This window comes from Piliocolobus tephrosceles, chromosome 16, assembly GCF_002776525.5.
Source record: "Piliocolobus tephrosceles isolate RC106 chromosome 16, ASM277652v3, whole genome shotgun sequence".
Taxonomy (NCBI): domain Eukaryota; kingdom Metazoa; phylum Chordata; class Mammalia; order Primates; family Cercopithecidae; genus Piliocolobus; species Piliocolobus tephrosceles.
This window is the reverse complement of record NC_045449.1, coordinates 11,875,788-11,902,332: the sequence shown is the minus strand read 5'-3', so window position 1 is coordinate 11,902,332 and position 26,545 is coordinate 11,875,788. Positions and strand designations below refer to the sequence as shown.

Here is a 26,545-nt window from a genome sequence, read left to right as displayed (position 1 = left end):
ATAATTGGACAGATTTTCTTAAATGCCTGGAACCAGTAAGTCACAAAGTCTTGGCTGAGTGGCTGTGTGCAAGTGTTGGAGCACACCTTCAATGATTAGCCAGGCAATTTAACTTAGATTTAACTCCCCTGTTTTCCTAGAACCTCAAGGTTAGCTATAGTATACAGCCTTCTCAACTCTCTTGAGCATGTCCACAGCTGTGGGTGTGTGCACAGATCTGCACATAGGCATGGCCTAGATTTCCAGGAACATGTCAGTGGTTTTCAAAGCCCCCTGTGGCCATCTCATTCTCCAGCTTGCCCTTTTAAGCTTTTTGGTTAGCCTATTGTTTGCTCTGCTATTATCTCCTGCTTCAGACAAACTGCAGTGTTAAGCAGTTGTCTTTGATTGTCTTCAACAAATGCCCTGGGGAGAAAGGCTGTTGCTCTGGGTGAGTTCCAACTCAGGTGAAATAAGAAAGACTTGTGAGTCCAGGGAATCCATGGACAGGCAAAATAATGACAGTTTTTTGTGGGGTTAACAGGGCTTTGAATAGTGTTCCAACCCCATTTTGCTCCTGGTGGTTTCTAGGTTACTGGTTTTCACTGTGATTGTGGTCTGTTGGTTTTATAGGCAACCTCCAAGCTAGGGGTTGGGTAGAGATGGGAATAGACAAGTTAAAAGGCCATAAACTGTTCTTCCTACTGAGATTCAGCTGTTTTGCTTGAATAAACACTTCTTGGATTGCTGAAAGCCTTTGGTTAATTTCCAGAATTCTAAGAAAGTTGATTCTGACTCAGTTTTTGTGAATGTTCTCATTGTTTTATGGAGGAGAGGATTTTAGGAGGTCCTGGCTCTTCCATTTTTGCTGACATCTTTCTGGGATAAAACCTTTGAGAACAACAGCTTATGGTGAACAAGTATTGATTTTGGGGAAGTTTGTATTATTATTTACAATGAGGTATGAAAAATGGGAGGTTGACAATTGAAACTGATATCCTTCCCCCACCTCCAGTGTCACTGACTTTCCTTCTGAGCTTCTTGCCTACTTTCCTTTTGGTACTTCTCTCATTTTGGTGGTTTGGAGGATTCTATTAATAGCTGTGGCTTGCTCTAGGCCACCTTATACCTAATGCAATCCATATATGATCTCCACTGACAGACTCTTGTGCAAATGTTCAGGTGGAGAGAGGGAAGTCAACTTCCTTCTCAAGATTCAGGATGTCTAAACATTATCCTACTTTACTGTCCTTTCTGTTGGCTCTTGAATTGCTTTCCTAGTTCTGGCATAATAAAATGCCACAAACTTGATGGCTTGAAGCAACATATTATCTCATAGTTCTGGAGGCCAGAAGTCCTAAGTCAAAGTGTGGGCAGAGTTGGTCCTCCTGGAGGTTCTGAAGCAGAAACCATCCCATACCTTTCCTAGCTTCTCATGGTTACTGGCAATCCCTGGAATTCCTTGGCTTGTAGTTGCCTCACTCCAATCTCTGCCTCTCTCTTCATAGGGAATTCTCTTCTGTGTCTCTACATGGTCTTCTTTGTTTTGTTTTTTTGAGGTAATTTGTTTAACTGAAAGCCTATATGGAATGAATGAATACATTTCCTACTGCTAATAGTACTCCAGGAGACTGTTACTTGCTATATCCAACAAAATGGTAAGCATTATAAAACATGTCTCAACAAAATTTTCCATCTCCTTTTCCTTTTAGTTTCTTTTTTTAAAAATTTCAACTCTTAGATACAGGGGTACACGTGTGGATTTGTTACATGGGAATATTGTATGATGCTGAGGTTTGGAGTATGGATCCCCTCATCCAGTTAGTGAGCATAGTACCAGATAGGTAGTTTTTATTAACCCCCACCCTTCCCTCCACCCTCTAATAATCCACAGTGTCTATTGTTCCCATATCTGTGCCCATCTAGGTGGTCTTCTTCTTCTTTTTTTTCTTGGAGATGGAGTTTTGCTCTTGTTGCTCAGGCTGGAATGCAATGGTGCGATCTTGGCTCACTGCAACCTCCGCCTCCTGGGTTCAAGCGATTCTCCTGCTTCAGCCTCCCAAGCAGCTGGGATAACAGGCATGCACCACCACACCTGGCTAATTTTGTACTTTTAGTAGAGACAGGGTTTCGCCCTGTTGGTCAGGCTGGTCTCAAACTCCTGAACTCAGGTGATCCGCCTGCCTCGGCCCCCCCAAGTGCTGGGATTACAGGTGTGAGCCACTGTGCCCGACCTGTGTGGTCTTCTTGTAAGGGTACTGGTCATTGGATTTAGGGTTCATGATAATCCAGTATGACCTCATCTTAACTAATGACATCTGCAAAGACCTTATTTCTAAATACTCATTCTGGGGTTATGCCTGGACATGAATTTTTGGGGTACTACTTAACCAAGTAAATTTCTATTTGCATATTCACATGGCCTCCTGGGATCTTCTGGATCTTCTAACAGTTTTGCCCCATTAGCTTTATATTGACTGCTAAGAATAGTTTAGTGTCACCTGTCAAGTGGGATATTTGACTAGGGACTCTTTCCAGATTATGTGTACAACAAGTGTACACTTCTAGAATTACCCATTCTTGTTCATTACATTTATCCCAGCCATCTGTGCTTGTTTGCCAGTTTCTTACCAGTGACAAAACATCTTCTCCAATCTCATGTGACTTACGTTTTTATTAGCCTTTGATGAGGAATCCTTTCAAAATGCCACTTTAAGTGATATCTACTGGCTCCTCTTTGCCGACACAGGACAACATAAAAGGCAGAAGATTCCTGCCCTTTGAGAGCTCGTGAATGAGGAAACTGGACCAAGGAGGTGAGGCAGGAGAATTGCTTGAATTCGGGAGGTGGAGGTTGCAGTGAGCCGAGATGGTGCCACTGCACTCCAGCCTGGATGACAGACACACAGCAGCAGCAGCAGCAGAGATAGCTGACTCCAACACTTTTTGAGCACTGCCTATGTGCCAGGCCCTGTTTAACTGTCTTACATATTAGCTCATTTAATTTTTACAATGACGCTATTCTCCCATCTAACAGGTGAGGTCTGGAAAGGTAAAACTATATCTAAGGTTATAGAGTTAATAAATGGTGGTGCTGGGATTCAGATCCAGCCAGTCTGGTTCCAAAGCCCTTGCTATTGACCTCTCCACTCTACTGCCTCTACAAAGGCTATGCTCTTTGCACCACCCCTGACCAAATAAAAATGGCTTGATGGCCTCAAGGAAAGAAAGGTTATCTAGAGAAAAAGATTCAGGAACATCTCTTTTAGTAGTCACACTTCACAGGAAGCAATGTGTATTTAATCAGCCCCCAGAAAGATGCCCTTTGGTTCATCCCAAGCTTTACCTGTGTGTCCCAGCAGGCACCTTCCATGAAGAGGCCATGGATGTAGGCCCCTTCCCGAGGAGGACTCCTAAACTCTTCTCTGTTCTTCTTCGTCACGTCACATTGCAGGGCCATCTGGTCCAGTGGCCACTCATTCTTGCGAGCCGTGGACTGCATGATGGCCGTCAGGAATGACTGGGGGTTGAAGAAGCCTGTCAGCCACACAGTGGAGGGCATTGCAAAGTCGCCCGTCCAAGCCTCTAGCTCCTTGATTCTGTTGAGGAGGTCTAGAAACCAGGCTGCCAGGCCTGCTGTGGAAGGGTAGGCCCGTCTAGCCCAGGACTCTGGCACCATGTCGAAGTACAGGGCATTCTGTAAGTTCTCCATGTGGCTGGTCATAGTCAGCTCCCCCTGAAGATAAAGAATGGGAGGGGGAAAGAGTGAGAAGGTGGGAAGTCCCTCCAAACAACGGGCCCCAGAGACCCTGGGCTCATGGCACCCAGGCAGACAAGAGTTATCCGCCCTTGTTCATGTCATTTGAATGTGACTCCGGGTTGGGTGACATAATGACTGTCCTGTCTAGCACTTGCTTTGGAAAGTTTGTCTCACAGAAGCTGGTCCTTGAAAACGCTCCCTGCTCTGATGTCGGAGTCGCAACTGTCTACTGACAGTGTTTCAAAAAACACAATTGCTTCCCATTGCAGGCTTTAAACCATTTGTGGGTTCAGTGCCACATGACCCTACCCTAAAGCTCAAATTCCATGACTCTCCTGCATGCAGCTTAGAAATCCAAGAAGCCAACGCCTGCAAAGATCTGTATCACCCCAAATCAGGGATTTCCTTCAGAAATCGAACTACTGGATACGTAATCAACTTTAAGGGACACTCTTTCAACAGCTAGATAGGATTTGTAAAGAAAGGTTTACACTGAACACCATCTTTTTTTTTTTTTTTAATTTTCAGAGACAGAGTCTCACTCTGTTGCCCAGACTGGAGTGTAGTGGTGCCATCTCTGCTCACTGCAACTTCCGCCTCGCGGGTTCATGTGATTCTCCTGCCTCAGCCTCTTGAGTAGCTAGGATTACAGGCACCTGCTACCACGCCCGGCTAATTTTTGTATTTTTAGTAGAAACAGGGTTTTACCATGTTGGCCGGGCTGGTCTTGAACTCCTGACCTCAAGTGATCAACCTGCCTCACCCTCCGAAAGTGCTGGGATTACAGGCGTGAGCCACCGCGCCCGGCCTGAACACCATCTTTAAAAGTAAACTTTGTAACTTTGGCTCTGCCAGTGATCTGTGGCAATTTCTTGAAGACCCGATTTCTATGGTTGTGGTTTCTGTAACAGGTGTTAGGGCACCTGACAGTGTTTGACTGTTTCATCAAGGGCAGACTGCTAAAATGTAAGATGTTCTCACCTCCACAGGGCCTGGAGTCTCCTGGCCTGTGGGACAGGAGACTGGCACATGGAATTCTAGGTCTAACTCTTCCTCTTAACTTTTGGAATGCTTTTTTTTTTCTCTCTCTCGAGATGGCATCTTGCTCTGTCACCCAGGCTGGAGTGCAGGGACACAATCTCTGCTCACTGCAACCTCTGCCTCCTGAGCTCAAGCAGTTCTCCTGCCTCAGCCTCCCAAGTAGCTGGGATTACAGGCGTGTGCCACCACGCCCAGCTAATTTTTTTTTGTATTTTTAGTAGAGACGGGGTTTTACCATGTTGGCCAGGCTGGTCTCGAACTTCTGACCTTGTGATCTGCCCGCCTTGGCCTCCCAAAGTGCTAGGATTACAGGCGTGAACCACTGTGCCTGGCCCACTTTTGGAATTCTTAACAGTTAAGCATACCTACCTTAAGATGAACATATTTCAGTCTCCTGAGTGACAGCCAGAGGCTCCTGATTTATAAGAAACAAACTACACTGGTAACTTTTTTATGAACTTCCCACATGGAGTGTAATTATTACGAATTCACTTTCTAGACTGTAGTATCTCATGGCCATACTATTTTAAGACATAAAAGCCTTAATATTTTAAAGAAAAGACAAATATCCCTAATCAGACTGGTGACAGATGGACCAGTCTGAATGAGTACAGTGTGAATTACAAATGTTTCCCCCCAAGTAACAGGACTTCATTACAGGGATAGAAAATAGATTTCATTCCATGTATCTATCCAGATGTTTTGAGGTGGATGACCAGAGCAGGGCATTGTGATGAATCTGAGGCCACATCAAGGCTCAACGGGATGTAAAAGAGCCCTGTATGTGCCACCAAAGTTTACCACTTTCAAACAAACCCGAATTTGATGAGCAAGTTTCTTCTGGTAGATTTCCTTAAGGATCTGCTGAAATGAATATCCTTATTAGGTTAAAATAGAAAAAAACTGTTTCCTTTCTTTGGAATCTCTGCTTTAGTGTACACAGGCTTCTGAGAAAAGGGTTTCAAATGCTGCTTATATCTCTGAGCCTAAATCAAGCTTCTCAGACAATACGGTCTTCCTCATATCTGTAGTTATGTGATAATTCATTGCTACATGCATTGTATAGCTTATGTAATAATTGTTTCCCTTTAACTGGTTATTTAATAAAATAACATTAAGTGTAAGGATTAAATTTAGCGCAAAGGACAAAATCAATGGTCAAAAAAGATCATTCCCTTGTCTTACGAGACCCTCTGTGTAGCCACGTCTTCCCTTACTGCATTATCAAGGACGTTCACGGTCATGGTGAACAAAAGTGACGCGGGTGGAAAACCTTGCCTTGTTCCCAAACTTAGAGAGAAAGCAGGCTGTCCCTCACCATTAAATATGTTTTCTTTGGATATCCTTTAAGTTGACATTTCCCTTGATTTCTGTTTTTTTTTTTTTTTTTTTTGATACTTTAAACTGAAGATTTGATGTTCAATTTCATCAAACGCCTTTTCTGCATTTATGAAGATGATCACACGATGTTTAAATTTAGCACATTAATATGGTAAACTTCACTGACTGATTTTTGAATCTTAAAAGTAATCTTGTATTCCTAGGATTACCGCATTTAGCCATGATATATCATCTTTTTCTTTTATTGTGTGATTTGATTTGTTAACATTTTGCTAAGGAGTTTTGCATTTGTGCTTATGAGGAAAGCTCATCTATCATTTGCTCATGAGGTATTTGGTGTCACATTAATTCTGTTTTCATAAACTTTGTTGAGAAGTTTTCTCTATGCTTTCTTTTTAAAAAATATACTTTTTTTTTTTTTTAGGGCAGTTTTAGTTTCACAGCAAATTGAGCAGAAAGTACAGCGATTTCCCTGGACACATGCACAGCCTCCGCCACGATGGGCATTCCCCACCAGAGTGGTACATTTGTTACATGTAATGAACCTGCATTCACCTCATTATCACTCAGAGTCCACAGTTTACCCCAGTTTGCCCTTTGTGTTGTACATTCTGTGTGTTTGGACAAATTTATAATGACATGTATCTACCATTATAGTATCATATTATATCATTATAGTGTAATAACAAGTATCCACCATTATAGTATTATATATTATTGCAGTATAATTGTATGTATCCACCGTTACAGTATTGTACAAATATAGTATCATGTTGTGTCATTATAGTATATGACAAGTATCCAACATTATAGTATCATATTCATCATTATTGTTTCAGTGTCCTAAAATTTTTCTGTGCTTGACCTACTCATGCTATCGTCACTCTTAACTCTGGGCAACTAGAGTTTTTACTGCCTCCATTGTTTTACCTTTTTCAGATTGTCACATAGTTAGAATAATACAGTATGTAGCCTTTCCATATCGGCATCTTTCACTGAGTAATACACGTTTAAGTTCCGTCTGTTTCTTTTCATGGCTTGAAAGCTGATTTTTTTTTTTTTTTTAAAAGCATTGAATAACAATCCACTGTCTGGATGTACTGCAGTTTTTCCATTTACCTACTGAGGTACATCTTGGTTGCTTCCAAGTTTTGGCAGTTATGAATAATGCTGTTATAAACATCTGCAGGTTTTGTATGGTGATTTACAACATTAAATTAAACTTACAATTTTGAGATAATTATAGGTACATTTATAGTTGTAAGAAATAATACAGACAGATCTTGTGTACCCTTTACCTGGTTTCCCCTAATGGTAACAGCTTGCAAAACTATAGTCCAGTATCACAACCAAGATATTGACACTGATACAGTCAAGACACAAAACACTTCAATCACGATAAGGATTCCTGTTTTTTCTGTGGTGTATGGCTGAAGTAGCATGCTTATTGTCTAAAAGTTTTCTGTCTTGCTAGACTGTCTCTTCACTGGTTCATCTCTCTCTCTGATGAAGAGAACAGTTTTGTTCTTATTGCTGTTTTGTCAGCATCCACTGACATTTCTGGTTTGCTGGCTTTCTTTTTTTCCCTCCCATTCTGAGGTCTATGAGGCATAAAGAAAATCCAAGAAACTCACTGTCATGTCCTTTCTTGGGTCCTGAGGTTCCTAGATAGTCTTCATTCCTCTCTACATGTTTCAGAGTCTACTCCATCTTCCTGGAAGTAGAGGAGTTTATGTAAAATTGCTATTATTTCATCCTTAAATGTTTGTAAAATTTACCAACGATACTTTGCGGATCAGGGGTTTTCTTTGTGGGAAATTTTAAATTGTGAATTCAATTTTAAAAATAGATACGGGCTATTTAGGTTATACATTTCACTGGGGTGAGCTTTGATGGAGTCTCATAGGGAATTGGTTCACTTCATTTAAGTGGTTGAATTTAATCGCAGAAAATTATTCATATTCTCTTATAATGCTTTTAATGTCTATAGGATTTATGATGATATCTCCCCTTCCATCCTGATTTTTTCAAGTTTTTGTTTTTTCTCCTTTTTCTTATAAATTCAGGTATATGTTTATTAATTTTATTCATTTTAAAAAGAACTAGCTTTTGGTTTCATAAAGCTTTATAATTTTTTGTTTTCACTTTCATTAATTCTGCTCTTTATCATTTCCTTCTTTTTGTTTACTTTGGATTTGTTTTGCTGTTTTTTTCCTAGTTTATTTTTTTTTTTTTTTGAGGCAGAGTCTCGCTCTGCCGCCCAGGCTGGAGTGCAGTGGCCGGATCTCAGCTCACTGCAAGCTCTGCCTCCCAGGTCCACGCCATTCTCCTGCCTCAGCCTCCCAAGTAGCTGGGACTACAGGCACCCGCCACCTCGCCCAGCTAGTTTTTGTATTTTTAGTAGAGACGGGGTTTCACCATGTTAGCCAAGATAGTCTGGATCTCCTGACCTCGTGATCCGCCCGTCTCGGCCTCCCAAAGTGCTGGGATTACAGGCTTGAGCCACTGCGCCCGGCCTCCTAGTTTCTTAAGGTGCAGCTTAGATCATTGATTTGGGAACTTTTTTCATTGCTGATATTTGCATTTCATGCTATACATTTCCTTCTAAGTTCTGCTTTAGCTACATGTTACCAATTTTATATATTTTTATTTTATTCAATATAGTTAGAATTATTTAGAAATATGCTATTTAATTTCCAAATACTTGTAGATTTTCTGATTATCTTTCTGTTATTTATTTTTAGTTCAATTATGCTATGGTCAGTTGATATACTGTGTATGATTCTAATCCTCTCATATTGTTTTATGACATAAAATATAGTTGATATTGGTGAATGTTCCATGTGCTCTTGAAAAGTATGCGTATTCTGCCATTGTCGGAGTGTCTGTAAAATTGGGAAGTTGGTTGATCATTTTTTGTCCTAACTGGTTTTCTGTCTACTTGTTCTACTAATTATTGAGAGAGGAGTTTTGAAACCAACTATAATTGTGGATTTATTTCTCCTTTTGATTCTATCATCTTTTTTTTTGCTTCATGTATTTTGATGCTTTGTTATGAGGTGCCTATACACAGGATTGTTATATGCTCTTCACAAATTGACTTATTACATAATACTCCTCTTCATCCATGGTAATATTGCTTATTTTAAAATATAGTTTGATTTTTATATAGCCTCTACAACTTCCTTTCGATTAGTTTTTATATTACATTTTTCCTCATCTTTTTCTTCTCACCTGTGTTTAGCTTGATATGTGAAGTTTTTTTGTTCTTTGTTTTGATGGTCATCTGTGCTGAAAGAGTTAAGAGGCAAGCTTGAGACTGCTATCCTTAGAAATGCCTGCTAGCAAGGTTGGCCTGCGGCTGGCATCTAGAAACTTAGCGCTTCATTAATGGTTAATAGAAAAGGGTGGTTAATAGAAAAGGGTGGTTGACTATATTCAGACTGTGCAAACAATTTGGTTTACACTGAATATCTACTTCCTATTTGGAAGCATGGGATTTTGGAATGTGCTAGACAGAGGGTGCCTATGTGACCAGCTCCTTATAAAATCCTTGGGTGCTGGGGTCTCTAATGGAATTCCCTGGGCAGAAATGTTACACAAATGTTACTCCATTTCTAGTGCTGGAGAGAGGATGCACTCTATGTGATCCTTCATGAGAGGGAGGCAGCATATGGAAACCTGTACATGGATTTCTCCTGACTCCACCTATGTCTTTTTCCTTTATGATCTGGCTATGTGTGTATTCTTACTAAAGCACCATAACAAATTCTAGCCATATGTATTAATACAATCATATGCCGAAACTCATGAGTCCTTCTAGCAAATCTCCAAATGTAGGAGTGGTCTGGAGACGGGACTCCTGATATAACAGTATATAGCTAGGTCTTGCTTTTTAAAATTGGATCTGGCAGTTCTAATCAGTACCCTGGGAACTTAAGCCATTTATATTTAATGTAGTTACCAACACAGTAACTACAATAATTGTAGATAATTTATTTATTTTGTGGCTGCTTTTATGACAACTTTTTTTTTTTCCTGTAAAGCGTCAAATAGTAAATAAATATTACAGGCTTTGTGGGCCACATGGTCTCTACTGACACTACTCATGCTGCTATTGTAGCACAAAATAGCCATAGACAATGTATAAATGAATGATTGTGGCTGTGTTCCAGTGTTTACTTGCCAAAACAGGTTGTGGGCTAGATTTGGCCTGTTGGCCAATAGTTTGCTGAATGCTACTCTAGGATTTACAATGCATATCTCTAACTCATCACACCCTAACTTCAAAATTATACCACTCCACATATGGTGTAAGAATCATATACAATATGCTTCTATTTCTCTCCTCTCATTTTTCATGCTGTTGTTGGCATACATTTTGGTTTTACATATGCTTAAAGCCCACAGTAAATTTTTATTATTTTTGTTTTAAACAGTCTATTATTTTTAAAAAAAGATTTTGGATGAATAAAAATGTCTTTCATGTTACTCATATATTTACCATCTGTGGAGACCATTATTTCTTTGTTCAGATCCAAATTTCCATATGATATCATTTTCTTTCTTTCTAAGAAATTTCTTTCTTTCTTTTTTTTTTTTTTTTTGAGACAGAGTCTTGCACTGTTGCCCAGGCTGGAGTGCACTGGCATGATCTTGGCTCACCACAACCTCCGCCTCCCGGGTTCTAAGAAATTTCTTTAACATTTCTTGTACCACAGGCGTGTTGGCTATGAATTATCTCAGTTGTCTGAAAACATTTTTACTTAGTTTTCTTTTTTGAAAGCTATTTTTTCCTGGGCAAAGAATTCTAAGTTTACAGTTTTTTTTTCTTTTAGTACTTTAATGATAGTTCTCCACTTTCTTCTGACTTGCACAGCTTCTGACAAGAAGTCTGCCATCATTCTTTCCTTTGATCCTTTAAATATAATTTGTATTTTTCTCCTCTTGCTGCTTTTAAAACTTTTCTTTATCCCTGGGTTTCAGCAGTTTTATTATGAGGTGTATTTACAATGTTTTCATTAGGCTTATTCTGCATGGGGCTTGTTGAGCTTCTTGTACCTATAGGTTTTGTGGTTTTCATCAAATTTGCAAAACTGTGGCCCTTATTTCTTCAAATAGTTTTTTTGGCCCCCCTTCCCTATCACCAACCCCATCCTTTTGGGATACCAATTACTTGTATGTTAGATCACTTGATATTATCCTACAGGACTCTAGTGATTTGTTTACTTTTTTCAATTTTTTCATCATTTTAGATATTTTTATTGCTGTGTATTCACGGTTATTGATGTTTTCTCCTGCAGTGCCTACTCAGCTGTGACTTCTCCAAAGTTCATTTTTCATATCAACATTGTATTTTTCATCTCTACAAATTCCATTTGGGTCTTTTAATAAATATCTTACATGTTTTACATTATCATACTCTTGTTTTCTTCTAGCTTCTTGAATATGTGGTGCAAACTTAAAATAGCTGTTTTAACATCTTTGTCTTCCATTGTCTCTGTCATTTCTGGCTCCATTTCAACTGATCGCACTTTCTCCTAGCTGTGAGTCATGTATTCCTACTTCTTTACGTGGCTGTAATTTGTTTACTCTGTATCAGGCACTGTGAATTTTACATTATTGCGTGCTGAATTTTGTTATACTCCTTTAAACAGTGGTGGAATTTATTTTTGGCCTGCAGTTAATTTTCTTGAAATCAATGGATCTGTTGGTGGCTTGCATTTAAGTTTGTTAGGGTGGGGTCAGACCAGTTTTTAGTCTAGGTTCAATGTAGCCCCATTACTAAGCTGATATACTTCTGAGAATTCTCCCTGACACCTCCTATTTTTTGAGTTATTTCTGCTCTGGCTAGTAGGAACACAAACTATTCTCAGCACTTTGTGAACTCTGAGAATTGCTCTCTGTACTTTTTTTTCTGGTGGTTCCTTCTCAGCCTTGGGTAGTTTCCTCTCACTCATGTGCAGAGCCACAGTCTCAAGGGGATTCCCTCTGTGGCTCTCTTGAGCTCTTTCTCTGTGCAGCTCCCCACCTTAGGTACTTTACTCTGCAAATTCTACATCTTCCCAGTTCAGCAAGACTGTGGGACTCTTTTGGGTTCCTGAAGTATAACCTGTAGCTTGTAGAATGAAGGCCTCACATTTCTTATTTCCTTTCTCTCAAGTATCATAGTCTTATTCTGCCTGTTGTTTAATGTCTGAAAACTGATATTTTTCATAGCTTGTCTAATTTTCTAGCAGTTTAAGGTAGAAAGGTAAATCTGGCTTGTTGGTCATAAGCAGAAGGCCACATGAGTTACTTTTAAGCACTGCTTCAATCTTACTTTTCAGAGTTACTACCACAATTATAAATTTTCCTTTAAAGTTTGCTCCTTTCTCTGTTTAGACCAAAAAATAAATCTAAGTAAGTAAAAGGAATTATTCAAAAACTTAAAACTCACCATGAATCCATTGTACTAACTTTCAGTAGACGGATTATAATGTATGTGTGTGTAACTTTTCAAATCCCTGATTTATAAAAGGGAAGCCCATTGAATCCTTTTCAGGCTACAGAGTATTTGCATTGGTGAGCAAACAAATTATTTTAAACAGAAAGACGCATCCTGAGGAGTGAACAGATGTAGCTGACCTCCTTCCCTTTGCTCAGACCCACGGTAAACAGAGAGAGAGCTATACCAGCCTTTTTTCCTCCGGAAATATACAGCAATTAGAAGAGAGAGTCTTTGCTTGAGGAGTTTACAGTTTAGCTGGGGAAGCAGGGTTTGTATTCATGGAAAAGGCTTGGGTGATAACTTAATAGCAATCATAAAGAAATGCAGACATAAGTACATATTAACCCAGGAATAATGCTGCATCTATGTACTGCAGAAGTATAGAAGAGGTAAGTAAACGCAGTCAAGTTGGATCAGTCATGGCAAGGCTTACATATGACACATTTGCAGGTATGTTTTTATTTTATTTTATTTTAATTTTTAGAGAGACTTGAAAAACTGAAGATTTTAATGAAACATTGCATAGCACAGATTCTCTTCCCAAATTTCACCCATGTATTCCTTTCAAAATGTGGAACTCAATGGCCAAAACTCTTAGGGAGATGAAGGTGAGTGGGAAGGCAGAGTTAATTTAAAATCTATCTGCTTTTCAAGGTGAGAGGCTCTTCCGGATGTCTCGGCTTGGTGATGCAAACAAGACCAATGGCAACCTCATTTTCTTACCCAGAATTCCTACTAAGGTTCACTAGAATTACTTATGAACTCAGAAATCAGGGCTGGGCATGCTGGGAATTTATATCACAGCATATAATCTGGGATACGTCAGTAACTCTTTACTATCTATTTCCACCATGGCAAGTTTTCATCTGCTAGGAATGTGAGGTATCAGCTTTCCTACTCGCAAAAGCCCTAGTGGATTACCCAAGGTTACGGTTATTCTTCCCTGAACCTCCTTGCTATTTAAATTTTATGAGAACCTAAAACAGTGCCCAGTGTAGGCAGCCTTCTACCACCGGCTAAAAAATTCCTGGCTGAGGCTTTCTTTCTTTCTTAAGAACACACCTGCATTCAGTGGGAACTGGGAATGCAGATGTGTTTTTAACAAAGAGCCTTAGCCAGGGAAAGATGCTAGGGGATGGCTATTGCAGACACGTGCCAAGACAGCCTGGAGCCTGCACTGCGGCAGAGGCGGCGGTGGCTGAAGCGTGTTGCCTTCTAGGGAGGCAGGAGGCATCCCAGATCAGTGGTTGTCGGCACTTCTTTTCTAACATACATGGTGGATTATGGCCATTAACAGGACATACTCCCAATGTCCAGTAGCTCTGATACCACTTCACTTCTCCCATTTATGAACGGGAATCGGAATCAGGTGAGTGAGAGTGATAAGAAGGGGCAAAAGCAAGGCAAAGCCACTGATGCCATAGGTTGATGCCCCTTGAGGCCTGAGCAGTACAAAAGGGCTGTGGGTTGGCGGCTGGTAGAACCACTGAGTCTGGGTACAGGAGGCTCCGACGGTAAGTCAGACTAATGCAGCAACTTCTCTTAGGGGAGAAGCTGCAGGGTGGACAGGTGAGAAAACCCCCTGCTATGGACTGGGCTGTGTCCCTGGCAAATTCATATGTTGAAGCCCCAACCCTCCATGTGACTGTATTGGAAATAGAGCCTTTAAAGAGATAATTAAGGTTAAGTGACATCATATGGATAAAGGGCTAATCTGATAGGACTTTCGCCTTATAAGAAGAGGAAGAAATCTCTCAGTCTCTCTCCTACTTTCCCCTTTTCTTGCTCTGCCTCCCTGCCATTTGAGGACGCAGAGAGGAGACACCTGTCTACAAGCCCAGAAGAGAGCCCTCACCAGAAACCAAATTTGCCAGTGCTTGATCTTAGACTTTCAGCCTCCAGAACTGTGAGAAATAAATGTCTGTTATTTAAGCCACACCACTTGTGGTATTTTGTTACAGCAGCCATACCTGACTAATAGAGCCCTGGAGAACAGAACCAGGAGAGAGGTCAGTGGGAAAAGTAATTGCTGTGAATAGAAAAAAAAAAAATGGCCTTTAAGGGCTACAAGCCATTTTAGGAGAGAGGGGCTGAAATTCACCTTTAGGGGGAGGATGAAGTATTGTGCTTTATGGGGAAACTACCTGATACTCTCTTTAGCAAACACAGCTACAAGGCAAGTGCTTACCCATTGTCCCTGGCCTTACATTACAGGACTCAAATACATATACTTTAGGTCTACAGTGTCTCATACAGTAGCCACTAACCACATGTGGCTATTTAAGTGCAAGTGAATTAAAATTATAAAATTAAAAATTGAGAGCTGGGCACAGTGGCTCATGCCTATAATCTCGGCCCTTTGGGAAGCCAGGTCAGGAGGATCACTTGAGCCCAGGAGTATGAAACCATACTGGGAAACACAGTGAAGCCTGGTATCTACAAAAAAATAAAGAATTAGCTGGGTGTATTGGTGCACGCCTGTAATCCCAGCTGCTCAGGTGGCTGAGACAGGAGGATTGCTTGAGGCCAGGAGTTTGTAGACTAGTCTCGGCAACATAGTGAGACCCTATCTTGAAGAAAAAAAAAAATTAAAAATTCGGCTGGGCGCGGTGGCTCATGCCTGTAATCCCAGCACTTTAGGAGGCTGAAGTGGGTGGGTGACGAGGTCAGGAGTTCGAGACTAGCCTGACTAACATGGAGAAACCCCCATCTCTACTAAAAATACAAAAATTAGCCGGGCTTGGTGGCGGGCGCCTGTAATCCCAGCTACTCAGGAGGCTGAGGCAGGAGAATCACTTGAACCTGGAAGGCGGAGGTTGCAGTGAGCCAAGATCCCACCACTGCCTTTCAACCTGGTTGATAGAGCAAAACTCCATCTCAAAAAAAAAAAAAAATTAAAAATTCAGTTTCTTTGTCACATTAGTTACATTTCATGTGCTCAATAGCCACATGTGATCTTATTAGCACAGATATAGAATGTCTTTACCATCATGGGAAGCTCTGGGGGATGGATGATGGTATTTTAGGCAGAAAGGCTAAGTCTTCTGTTTGGTAATGTAAACTATTATGCATGTTTTTGCCAAAGCTACGTTAATTTTTTTTTTTTTTTAACAGAGTCTTGCTCTGTTGCCCAGGCTAGAGTGCAGTGGCATGATCTTTGCTCACTGCAACCTCTACTTTCCAGGTTCAAGCAATTCTTGTGCCTCAGCCATCCAAGTAGCTGGGATTACAGGCATGTGCCACCATGCCTGGCTAATTTTTGTATTTCCAGTAGAGATGGGATTTTGCCATGTTGGCCAGGCTGGTCTCAAACTCCTGGCCTCAAGTGATCCACCCGCCTAGGCTTCCCAAAGTGCTAGGATTACAGGTGTGAGCCACCATGCCTGGCCTACGTTAAAAACTGCAAATGACAGTTTTAATACACATTTTTATGTGCACACAATCCACTACTTGCTTGCCAACCTTTGGTTAAGATGTGTTGAAAAGTCGTGACTCACTTCAAAAGTGAAATGAGTCCAACGGACATTTAAAAAAAAAATACAGGCCATACTGTATTCATTTTTCCCTTTAGAATAAAAACTTTAAGAAGTTTCAATGGCCAATTAACTTCCATGGTTATAAAATGCCTTTACAAACAATACAGCAAAATATAGTTCTACTAAATTTGCTTCTATACAAAATTGGCTGGGGTTGTATGAAATTTGGGTGCATCTATGGAGACATACTGTGAGTGTCGTCTGTCCTGTGAGTTGATAGGGGAGTAAAGGCCCCATTCTGGAGTCACCCCGTAACATGACTCAACAGAACTCCTAAGGTGTCAGGTTGTGGACTGCCGGCGGTACACCGGACTGAGTGTGACGGAAATGTCCTGGTCGTTTGGGATGTGCTTTGAGGACTGGGCCAGACCAAGGCAGATACAGATGAACTCAGATGGAGCTCTGGACTCAGAAGTCCTTTGTTTCTGGTCATTTCTGTGGGCTAAGTCAACAGCGCACTCTCTGTTACCATCCCTCATACAGAGATGTGCCATTTCTGAAAACAGTGAAGCCATGCAAACTTTCTATAAGTTTTGTTATAGGAAGAGATAATGTGCTTGAAAAAAGTTTAAAATAGCCAGGCACAGTGGCTCATGCCTGTCATTCCAACACTTTGGGTCGAGGGGAGAGGATTGTTTGAGGCCTGTAGTTGGAGACCAGCCTGGCAACATAGTGAGACCCCATCTCTCCAAAAATAAAAACAAAAAGTTAGTCGGGTGTGGTTGTGTGCACCCGTAGTTCTAGCTACGCATGAGGCTGAGGTGGGAAGATCTCTTGAACCATGAGGACAGCACCACACTCCAATCTGGGCAATGGAGAAAGACTCCATCTCTGAAAACAAAAAACAGTTTAAAATATATGCCACACAAAGGGGTTTTAGGGCAGTGGAACTACTTTGTATGATACTCTAATGGTGGACACAAGTCATTATTTATTTGTCCAAACCCATAGAAAGTCTGATACTAAGAATGAACCCCAAGGTAAACGATGAACTCTGGGTGATAATGATGTATGAGTATAGATTCATCAGTTATAAGAAATGTACCACTCTGGTGTTGAATTTGAGAGTCGAGGGGGGATAATTTGTCTTTGAGGACAGCAGATATATGGGAAATCTCCACACCTTCTGTGCAATTTTGCTGTGAACTTAAAATTACTCTGAAAATAAGATCTAATAAATTTAGAAATATATGCAGTACTTAATTTTTAACACCCTGCAGAAATCTAAAATCATTTTGAAAGCAGAGGACATAATACGTGTAACTTGGCTTTCTTAAAAATTTCTCACATCTGCTTATAATAAGATTATCATGTATTCTGACAATAATTTTACACATACTAATTGAATGTGCAAGTGATGGAACTCTAAAGAATGTTCTGTCTCTCAGCTCGTCAGTGAAGCAGGGATAGCCCTGGAGAAGAGAACCAGGAGTCATTTAGGAAAAGAAGAAAATAAAAAATCATTGGCTGGGCACAGTGGCTCAGGCCTGTAATCCCAGCACTTTGGGAGGCCGAGGCGGGTGGATCATGAGGTCAGGAGTTCAAGACCAGCCTGGCCAACATGGTGAAACCCCATTTCTATGAAATACAAAAAATTAGCTGGGTGTTGTGGGAGGCGCCTGTAATCCCAGCTACTCAGGAGTCTGAGGCAGGAGAATTGCTTGAACCTGGGAGGTAGAAGTTGCAGTGAGCTGAGATCGTGCCATTGCACTCCAGCCTGGACAACAAGAGCGAAACTCCATCTCAAAAAAAAAAAAAAAAAGTCTCAAGCTATACTAAGCAAAGATACCTACTTATGTGCATTCAACCAGTTTCCTCAACTCATCTGGCCTGCATCCTGTTTAACAGCGATTGATAGTCACACTTACTTGTTCACAGGTCAAGAGTCAACGAAAAGAAAACTTAAAACACTGGACCCTTCGCTTAAGAAAATGCTGCATTTCAGGGTCTACAGGGTGCTTCCTTGGTTTTGGCATTGCAGGGAAACTCTGGGAGAACGACAGGCTGGGTGGCCCCTTTTCAGGATAGGAGGGCTATTTGGCTGTGACCTTAACCCTTTCATTCATCCCTATCAATAAATGCTTTCATAATCTTTCTTTGGCATAATACAGAGTTAAAACCTCATTTTTCCTGTAGGTCTTCATTCTTTTTAAGTCAGGGGGCTTGTTAAAAGCTTGGATTCATAGGCTGTAGTCCAAACTAAGGATTCATACCTCTGGGAGTGAGGCCAGGAACCTCCGTATGCAAAGGGCGCCTCTGGTGTGTCTGAAGCAGCTGTTGCCCTGGGCTCACGGTCATGCAGTGGGCGTTCAGTCCACAGAGGGCCAGGGGCCAGGGCAGCAGCACCCAGGTCCTCCCTCCTGGAGGGCTCCATGCCGTAATCTGTCCTGAGGCTTAGCTCCTCTCTGCTTTTTCTTCTCTATGAAGATGTTCTTGGCAAGGAGCTTTCATTTGTTTAAGACACTGGGAGCTGAGAGTATGGGAAGAAGTGAAAGTGATAAGGGTCCTACTCCTTCCAGGCTGGCTTCCAGGCTGGGTTGGCAGCTGCCTTTCTATTCAGGTATTCTGGTAGAGCACTGGAAAGCCAAAGACATATGGGCCAGGATAGCTGCCCAGTGGGTGGGGATTAAAGGGCCATAGCACGGGCCACCTGTCCAGACCTGCACTATTAAGTAAACACACAGTGCATCAGAATAAAGAGCCAGAGTAGGCCGGGTGCGGTGGCTCACTCCTGTAATCCCAGCACTTTGGGAGGCTGAGGCAGGTGGATCACTTGAGGTCAGGAGTTCGAGACACCTGGCCAACATGGTCATCTCTACTAAAAAATACAAAAATTAGCTGGGCATGATGGCAGGTGCCTGTAATCCCAGCTACTTGGGAGGAGGCTGAAGCAGGAGAATAGCTTGAACCCAGGAGGCAGAGGTTGCAGTGAGCTGAGATTGTACCACTGCACTCCAGCCTGGGCGAAAGAGCAACAGTCCATCTCAAAAAAAAAAAAAAGAGCCAGATTAGATCCCCAGTCGGCAAGCCAGACTTTAAACTTGAACAACTGCACATCTTTAGAAACAGATTTTGTGAATCAGGAGGAGCAATCAACCACCGAAGCATAGGAAAAAAAAGCCTGATGCCATCACACGTTTGAATGATGAAAATCAGTTCCTGGCCAGGTGCGGTGGCTCACACCTGTAATCCCAGCACTTTGGGAGGCCAAGGTGGGTGGATCACAAGGTCAGGAGTTTGAGACCTGGCCAATATGGCGAAAGCCCATCTCTACTAAAAAATATTCAAGAATTAGCTAGGCATGGTGGCGGGCCTCTGTAGTCCCAGCTACTTGGGAGGCTGAGGCAGGAGAGTGGCTTGAACCCAGGAGGCAGAGGTTGCAGTGATCTGAGATCACGCCACTGCACTCCAGCCTGGGCAACAGAACAAGACTCTGTCGCCAAAAAAAAAAAAAAAAAAAAAAAATTAGTTCCCAGCCCCTCCCAGATTTTGGGCTGGCCATGGCTCCATCTAAGATATGCAGTGCCTAAATGAAATAGAATGCAAACCACATATGACAGCCACATAGGTAATTAAAAATTTTCTGGAATTCACATTTTTAAAGTAAAAAACCAAACAGGTGAATTTAACTTTTACTTAACTCAGTATATCTAAAATACCAAATATCATTTCAATATATAATAAATATAAAATTACTAGACTATTTTATAGTTTTTGGTCTTATGGCTTTGGAATGTGGTGTGTAATTTAAGCTTATAGCACATCCCAATTTGGACTATCGCATTTCAAGGCTCAGTAATCACCTGTCATTAATGGCTACTGTATTGGGCATTAAAAATCTAAGAATTTGTCCTCTGTAGTTTTCCTACATAGGGAGATAATTTCTGGGCAGTCTGCCACCAGTATATGGCCCTTTGAAAATTATGCCTAGTTGTTATTGAAACAGAATAAATTGGCCATTGGGCATTTGGTACATCAGACTTTTATGAGTTTGGTTAGTGGAAGTCAGTACCCCTTCCAGTCAGCTCTGGGATATTCACAGGAGCTGGTTCCTCATCTTGTGAGACTGAGATACAGATGTCTAACTGTGGTGAATTCCCAAAAGAATTCCTCTCTATGGGAACATATTTGTGGCCAGCTGGCCTTCCCCAGATGATGCCGTCCTTTACCACTTTTGGGTGCTTTGAGCTCCTGTAGTCATCAGGGCTTTCAGTGATAATACTTTTTGGGTAGACATTTTGGCCTCCCATCCAGCCAAATATGAAATATGGTGAATAACAATATCGTTATCATGATGCTAATAGTGTTGACTTAATGACTTCAAAAATTCGACATTTTGTAACTTTGGTGCCCGTTCCGGGCACAACATTTGGGTTTGTCCAATTAGTGTGCTGGATAACATGAGTAGACCTATGTCTCCCTATGCTCAACCTAAAACAGTCCTGGAACTTTTTCATTTTATTTTTCTGGTTGCAAGCATTTTTTTTTCCTTTTTACATTTTAAAATATTGTTATATATTTAGCAGGTACAAGTGCAGATTTTTTTTTTTTTTTTTTGACAGAGTCTTGCCCAGGCTGTAGTGCAGTCGTGCGATCTCGGCTCACTGTAAGCTCCGCCTCCCGGGTTCACGCCATTCTCCTGCCTCGGCCTCTGAAGTAGCTGGGACTACAGGCGACCGCCCGGCTAATTTTTTTGTATTTTTAGTAGAGACGGGGTTTCACCATATTGGCCAGGCTGGTTTCAAACTCCTGAGCTTGTGATCCACCCACCTCGGTCTCCCAAAGTGCTGGGATTACAGGTGTGAGCCACCGCGCCTGCCCAGGAACTAATTTTTATCATTCAAACGTGTGATGGCATCAGGCTTTTTTTCTAAGCTTCGGTGGTTGATTGCCCCTCCTGATTGATAAAATCTGTTTCTAAAGATGTGCAGCTGTTCAGGTTTAAAGTCTGGCTCGCTGACCGGGGATCTAATCTGGCTCTTTTTTTGAGATGGACTGTTGCTCTTTCGCCCAGGCTGGAGTGCAGTGGCCCAATCTCGGCTCACTGCAACCTCTGCCTCCTGGGTTCAAGCGATTCTCCTGCCTCAGCCTCCCAAGTAGCTGGAACTACAGGTGCCCACCACCATGCCTGGCTAATTTTTGTATTTTTTAGTAGAGATGAGGTTTCACCATGTTGGCCAGGCTGGTCTCGAACTCCTGACCTCAAGTGATCCACCCGCCTCCGCCTCCTAAAGTGCTGGGACTACAGGCACCCACCACCAGGTCCGGCTAATTTTTTTTTGTATTTTTAGTAGAGATGGGGTTTCACCGTGCTAGCCAGGGTGGTCTCGATCTCCTGACCTCGTGATCTGCCCACCTCAGCCTCCCAAAGTGCTGGGATGACAGGCGTGAGCCACTGCACCCAGCATAAGGTGATTGTTAAACAAAGAAAATGAAGAAGGAAAACCTCAGGCAGAATTTCCTCTTCCTCCTCCCCGCTGCCAGGTAAGCTGCTCAGCAAAGCCAAGCATGCCTTCCACCAGTGTTCCGGGAAGAACTCGGAGCTGACTTTCTTCGCTGCGCCATCTGAGGGACTTGCCCCACTCGGGCGCTCCACCTCTCACTCACAGGCCAGACCATCCTGCGAACTCCTCCTGCCAAGTCACCTGCTTTGTGTGTTTTCCCTGCTGTTCTCCTTTCTGGCTAGCTCAGCTTTATCCCTTCCCTAGACTTAAAACTCTCTTCTCTGAACTCTGCTGCCATCCCCTTTGCACTTTCTTTTTGCCACGAATAGCACTGTCTAACTTTTTCTTCTGCCTCTTACCTTCAGGCTGTGCTTCCCAAACTTGAGTCATCAAAAGAATTTCCTGGCTGGTGATGAAACATTATGGATTTCTAGGCCCCACCCCCAGAAGTTGGTAGGACTGGAGCGTGGCGATGGGAACATGTGATAGAACTTCCGGAGAGTCTGAGGACCAGGCCAGCTTGGGGGACGGTCCTAAGGAGAGTCTGGGATTCATGACAGCAAGTTTGAATGGAGATTGCTCTGTCTGTCTTCCTTTCACAGTGGGACCAGTAGACAAAGGTCCCGGCTGCTTTGCTGTCATTGTTTTGTCACCTTTTGGAAGTTCACCCTATCACTGTTGCTCACCTGAGTGGGCCTGTAGCTGCAGCCAAACCATGTTAACTCTGAGAACAGACCGTGGGCTGCTGTGCTCTGTGCCTCTAGGAGCCCCTGCCTTTTATGATCACCTGTCACAATCCTCCCCTTCCTCCGGAACCCCATGAATGTGCCACTTCTTCCCTGGGGCTTTCCTTACCCCACATACAATACTTCTTTCTTCTTTCTTCTCCCACGTCTCTCTATGTGGCTCTTAATTAATTCCACCCTGCTTTATATCAGTGTGTGTGTCTGTTTCTCCACAAGACTGTCCTTCAAGGGAAGGCTCCCTTTCCAATCTCCTTTGCACCCTCCAGCAGGCAGTGCTGAGACTTGCCCAAGAGGCTCATCAATCAGACTGAAAGACAAGACAGCTGCCTCCTGCACCCTTCATCTTTGCCCAGGCAAGCTCTGAGATTCATGACTCCAAATGCAGCAAAGGCTCTCGGAAGAAAAATGAGTGAATGAATTGGAAATCGAATGGGTAAATAGGCTGCACCACATCACACAAGTTCCATAAGCCTTTAAAATGGCAGCACACCTGCTCAAGATAGTTACCGAGATAGAGCTGCGTACCTAAGTAATGGAACTGCGTTACACAACAGACAAAGTTCTTATTTCCTCTGTGGAATTTTGTCCTTCATTTGATTACAAGCCAGCACAGAATTTGGAAATGTTACCAAACATTGTCCATCTTCAACATTCCCTTCCTGTCTCTCCTTCCTTATTTCCTTCTACCCATGTTGAGGTGGGGTGGAGGAAGGAGAAGAACATTAAGAGATTAAACAAACAAACAAACAAAAAACCCTAGCCTAGGTTTTTTTTTTTTTTTTTTTTTTTTTTTGACGGAGTCTCGCTGCGTCGCCCAGGCTGGAGTGCAGTGGCGCAATCTCGGCTCACTGCAAGCTCTGTCTTCCGGGTTCATGCCATTCTCCTGCCTCAGCCTCCCCAGCAGCTGGGACTATAGGTGCCCGCCGCCATGCCTGGCTAATTTCTGCATTTTTAGTAGAGACCGGGTTTCACTCTGTTAGCCAGGATGGTCTCCATCTCCTGAGCTTGTGATCCGCCCGCTTCAGCGTCCCAAAGTGCTGGGATTACAGGAGTGAGCCACCGCGCCCGGCCCTAACCTAGATTTTGCAGTCTGTTTCATCATCTATGTGACTCTGTGTGAAAAAACTCATACATGTTTTTCCTATCCACATGTGACCCTGGCTGTTTAACCCCAAGAGCCAGACATGATGAAGGCGCCATCGTGTTCCACACCTGGACTTCCAGGGCTTGTCTGAGTGTTCATTTACAATCCTTTTAATAAACAAGGCAATGTAAACCGACAGCAGTCACCCTCAGCTCCTCAAAGGCAGAAAGAGCTCCCATCTACCTGTCATCTGGGTGAACAGTAATTAACAGGCTGTGCTGGGCATTTTACATCATCTCATGGTGAGGAAAGTAAAACTGGTAGTAGAAATAGTAGACTCTTTCCTTGTTGACGAGAAATGTCAAAGATTGTGTAACATCTAGGTTCTTGCAGACAACCTCATGGCCAGACTTTGGTTTCTGGGGAGTAATACCTTTTGGGCACCTAGGATGCTGCAGGACAACTGCTCCCCAGCTTCCAGGTCCCCCAGTGCTCCTTCTTCCCCATAGGTTTCCAGCTGTGTCCTCTAGCAACGTCTCCTCCATGCCTTACAAGACCGCACTCACCTTTAAGCCGAGCTCCAGCTCCCTCAGCGAGCGCTGCATCTCTCTGGTGAGGAGGTTCATCCGGCCACACTCCTGGAAGGCAACTACAATGTAAGGGGTGCGCTCCTCCACTTTGGCCATCAGTTCTGGGATGTTAAACTCGTCTGTCACCCGCTCCAATATTTCTTCCAGAAGTGCCTTGACCTGCCCCACAGAAGGAAACACAGCGTTAAGAAGGGGCTCTATTCTCCAGAAGGAATCCATTTTCCTGCAGTGTGGGACCAGGGATGCCAATCATCCATCATCGGCTGCCCCTCCCCCCACCGACCTGGCCAAACGCTTGCCTGCTTGTCCAGGTCAACTAGTTCAGGGCTGAGGACTGACTGATCACAGCAGGACCTCTTCATAGGCCGGCCAAGTTGCTAGGACTTGCATGGCTGGCGTAATAAGATTAACACAGATACCTCTCTAAGAATTTGGAGTTGAAAAACTCAGAGGCTGACCCAGTTGGCTGTGGGAATCAAACTAGAAAGCCATAAGACAGACTTGGGCCAAAAGTTGGCCCCCGTGGGCCATGTGAAGCTGAAGTGATGAGCCGCAATGACAAATCTATCTATATCCAGATACAGTATATCCATATACAGTTATAAATAATATCTATCATCTATCAATCATCTATCCATCTATCTAATCTGTCAATCATCTATCTATCTACCTACCTACCTACCTACCTACCTACCTACCTATGTATCTATCTATCTGGCCATCCACTCAGTTCTGAGTTTCTATGAGGCAACACTGCAGTTTCTATCCTTGAGTTCTGGAAGAAACACCCTCATCTATCATGTAAATCTCCTGTTGTACCCCATGATTCTTTTCCCCACACAAACTGTCAGCTAATTAGATGAGGGGAGCTGGGACAACTAGGGTCTCTCTCCTGGAAAGTTGGAACTGAGGCTCAGAGATTCTGAGTTAATTTGGGGCAAGCACTTGGAGGTTCAGTCTGCCATTGTGGAATAAATGAGTAAGCCCAGGAGGTCTGTCAGCAGAGGAAGAAAGATGAAACCATTGCAGACATAATAGCCCACACAGCCAGCAGGTTGGGACAGAGGGAGAGAGGGGAGGGAGGGAGTGAGTGAGCGAGCACCAGCCCCTTTCTGGAGTCCTGAGAGCTGAGCTCTAGGTGCCTGTGGAGGATATCTGTTGTTTTTGTCTGTTCATTATCTCTCTTCCCTTCTAGGAACAATTCCCTATCTCCTTTGTGAAACTACGTCTTCCTCATTGTTTTATGTTTATGTTTAGTCACTGGGCCCAGTTTCCCCTGACCCAAATTAGGCCAATCAGATTATGTTTCCCAGGAGCACAACAAATTGAATCTCAAGCCTGGAATCCAAGGAACCACGGGCAGGATAGAGGTGCCTGGAAAGGACGGTCTACCCTTCTTTTACCTGGGACTCTAGAATCATCGATCGTGATTTTTATCTGTTCTTAGCTTGACTCCCTTGATAGAATGAGCTATTTCTTGCCTAGTTAAGCAATGTTGGTGTCTATTGCTTGCAACCAAGGAGGCCTGACAGAATTAATAGTTCTGCCATGCATTACCCATGTGAACGTAAGCAAGTTGCTTAGGCCTCAATTTTCTCCAACTGTAAACACTTCCAAGAGTATCTTTTTTTCCACTTGTTCCCTTTCCCAACTCCCACAGTTGATGTGAAGATCAAATCAAATGAGCTGATGAGTGTGGCCGTCTCCGAAAGCTATAAAGAACTATGTAAGTGTAAAGGATGATAAATATTCACCTTGCCTTTTATTGTTAACATACAATGCCATCTCCAGGAAAAGAGCTGATGTTGGAAAAAAAGAAAGTAAAAACCAATCACTCTGTCACGAATGGGTCTTTGGTGCTGTCATAGCAAAAACTGGAATCGGATTTTAATAGTACCTGAGAGTGGCTGCTGGGGTAGAAGACAAATGGCTAAAATTATATATATATTTTTTCTCTGGAGCAGAGTTTGAAAAAACAGCTCTGTATCAGTGAGCTTCCATTTGGACATGATTCACAAAAAGATGAAAAGATATCTGGAGGTATTGTTCCAAAATACATAGGATGTGGGGACACAGAGTTCTGTTTCATCTCTGATCAGACTGTCAAGGGTGTGGGGGCCTGAGCAGGGAGAGGGCTGATAGGAAAGGACCCAGGTCCGCAGATGTATGCAGGGCCCTCTTTTGCTCAAGGAACCCAGAGACTCTCAGATAGGAACAGTGGGTTCCAAGGGATGGAGTCCTCTTTATTTCCACAGACAAACACTTCTGCTTTCTTCCTTTTCAGAAAAGTAATAAATGCTTATCAGAAAAATCTAAACACTTCTGATACACATGATATGAGAAGCATAGTCCTCCCACAGTCTTAACTCTTTCCCCAGTGGGAGAAAAACACTGTTCGACTATTAGTTTTTTGGTATATATTCCTGCAGATGCCCTTGAGTGTACATAACTCTATTCCTCTATCATCCATCCATCCGTCAACTACCTATCCATCACCCATCTATCCATCACCCACCCACCCATCCATCCATCCA

The 26,545-nt window shown here is 42.6% G+C and overlaps 1 protein-coding gene across 1 annotated transcript in view; it reads right to left on the bottom strand.

Annotated features, from left to right (window-relative positions):
* Nucleotides 1-26,545, bottom strand: part of DNAH9 (dynein axonemal heavy chain 9) — a 376,206-nt gene that overhangs the window by 4,114 nt on the left and 345,547 nt on the right. The window contains exons 58-59 of the mRNA XM_026456281.1: nucleotides 23,988-24,170; nucleotides 3,326-3,715 (exon numbers count right to left, since the gene is read on the bottom strand). Of these exons, the coding sequence (XP_026312066.1) occupies nucleotides 3,326-3,715; nucleotides 23,988-24,170 (573 nt within the window). The remainder of the gene's footprint in view (nucleotides 1-3,325; nucleotides 3,716-23,987; nucleotides 24,171-26,545) is intronic.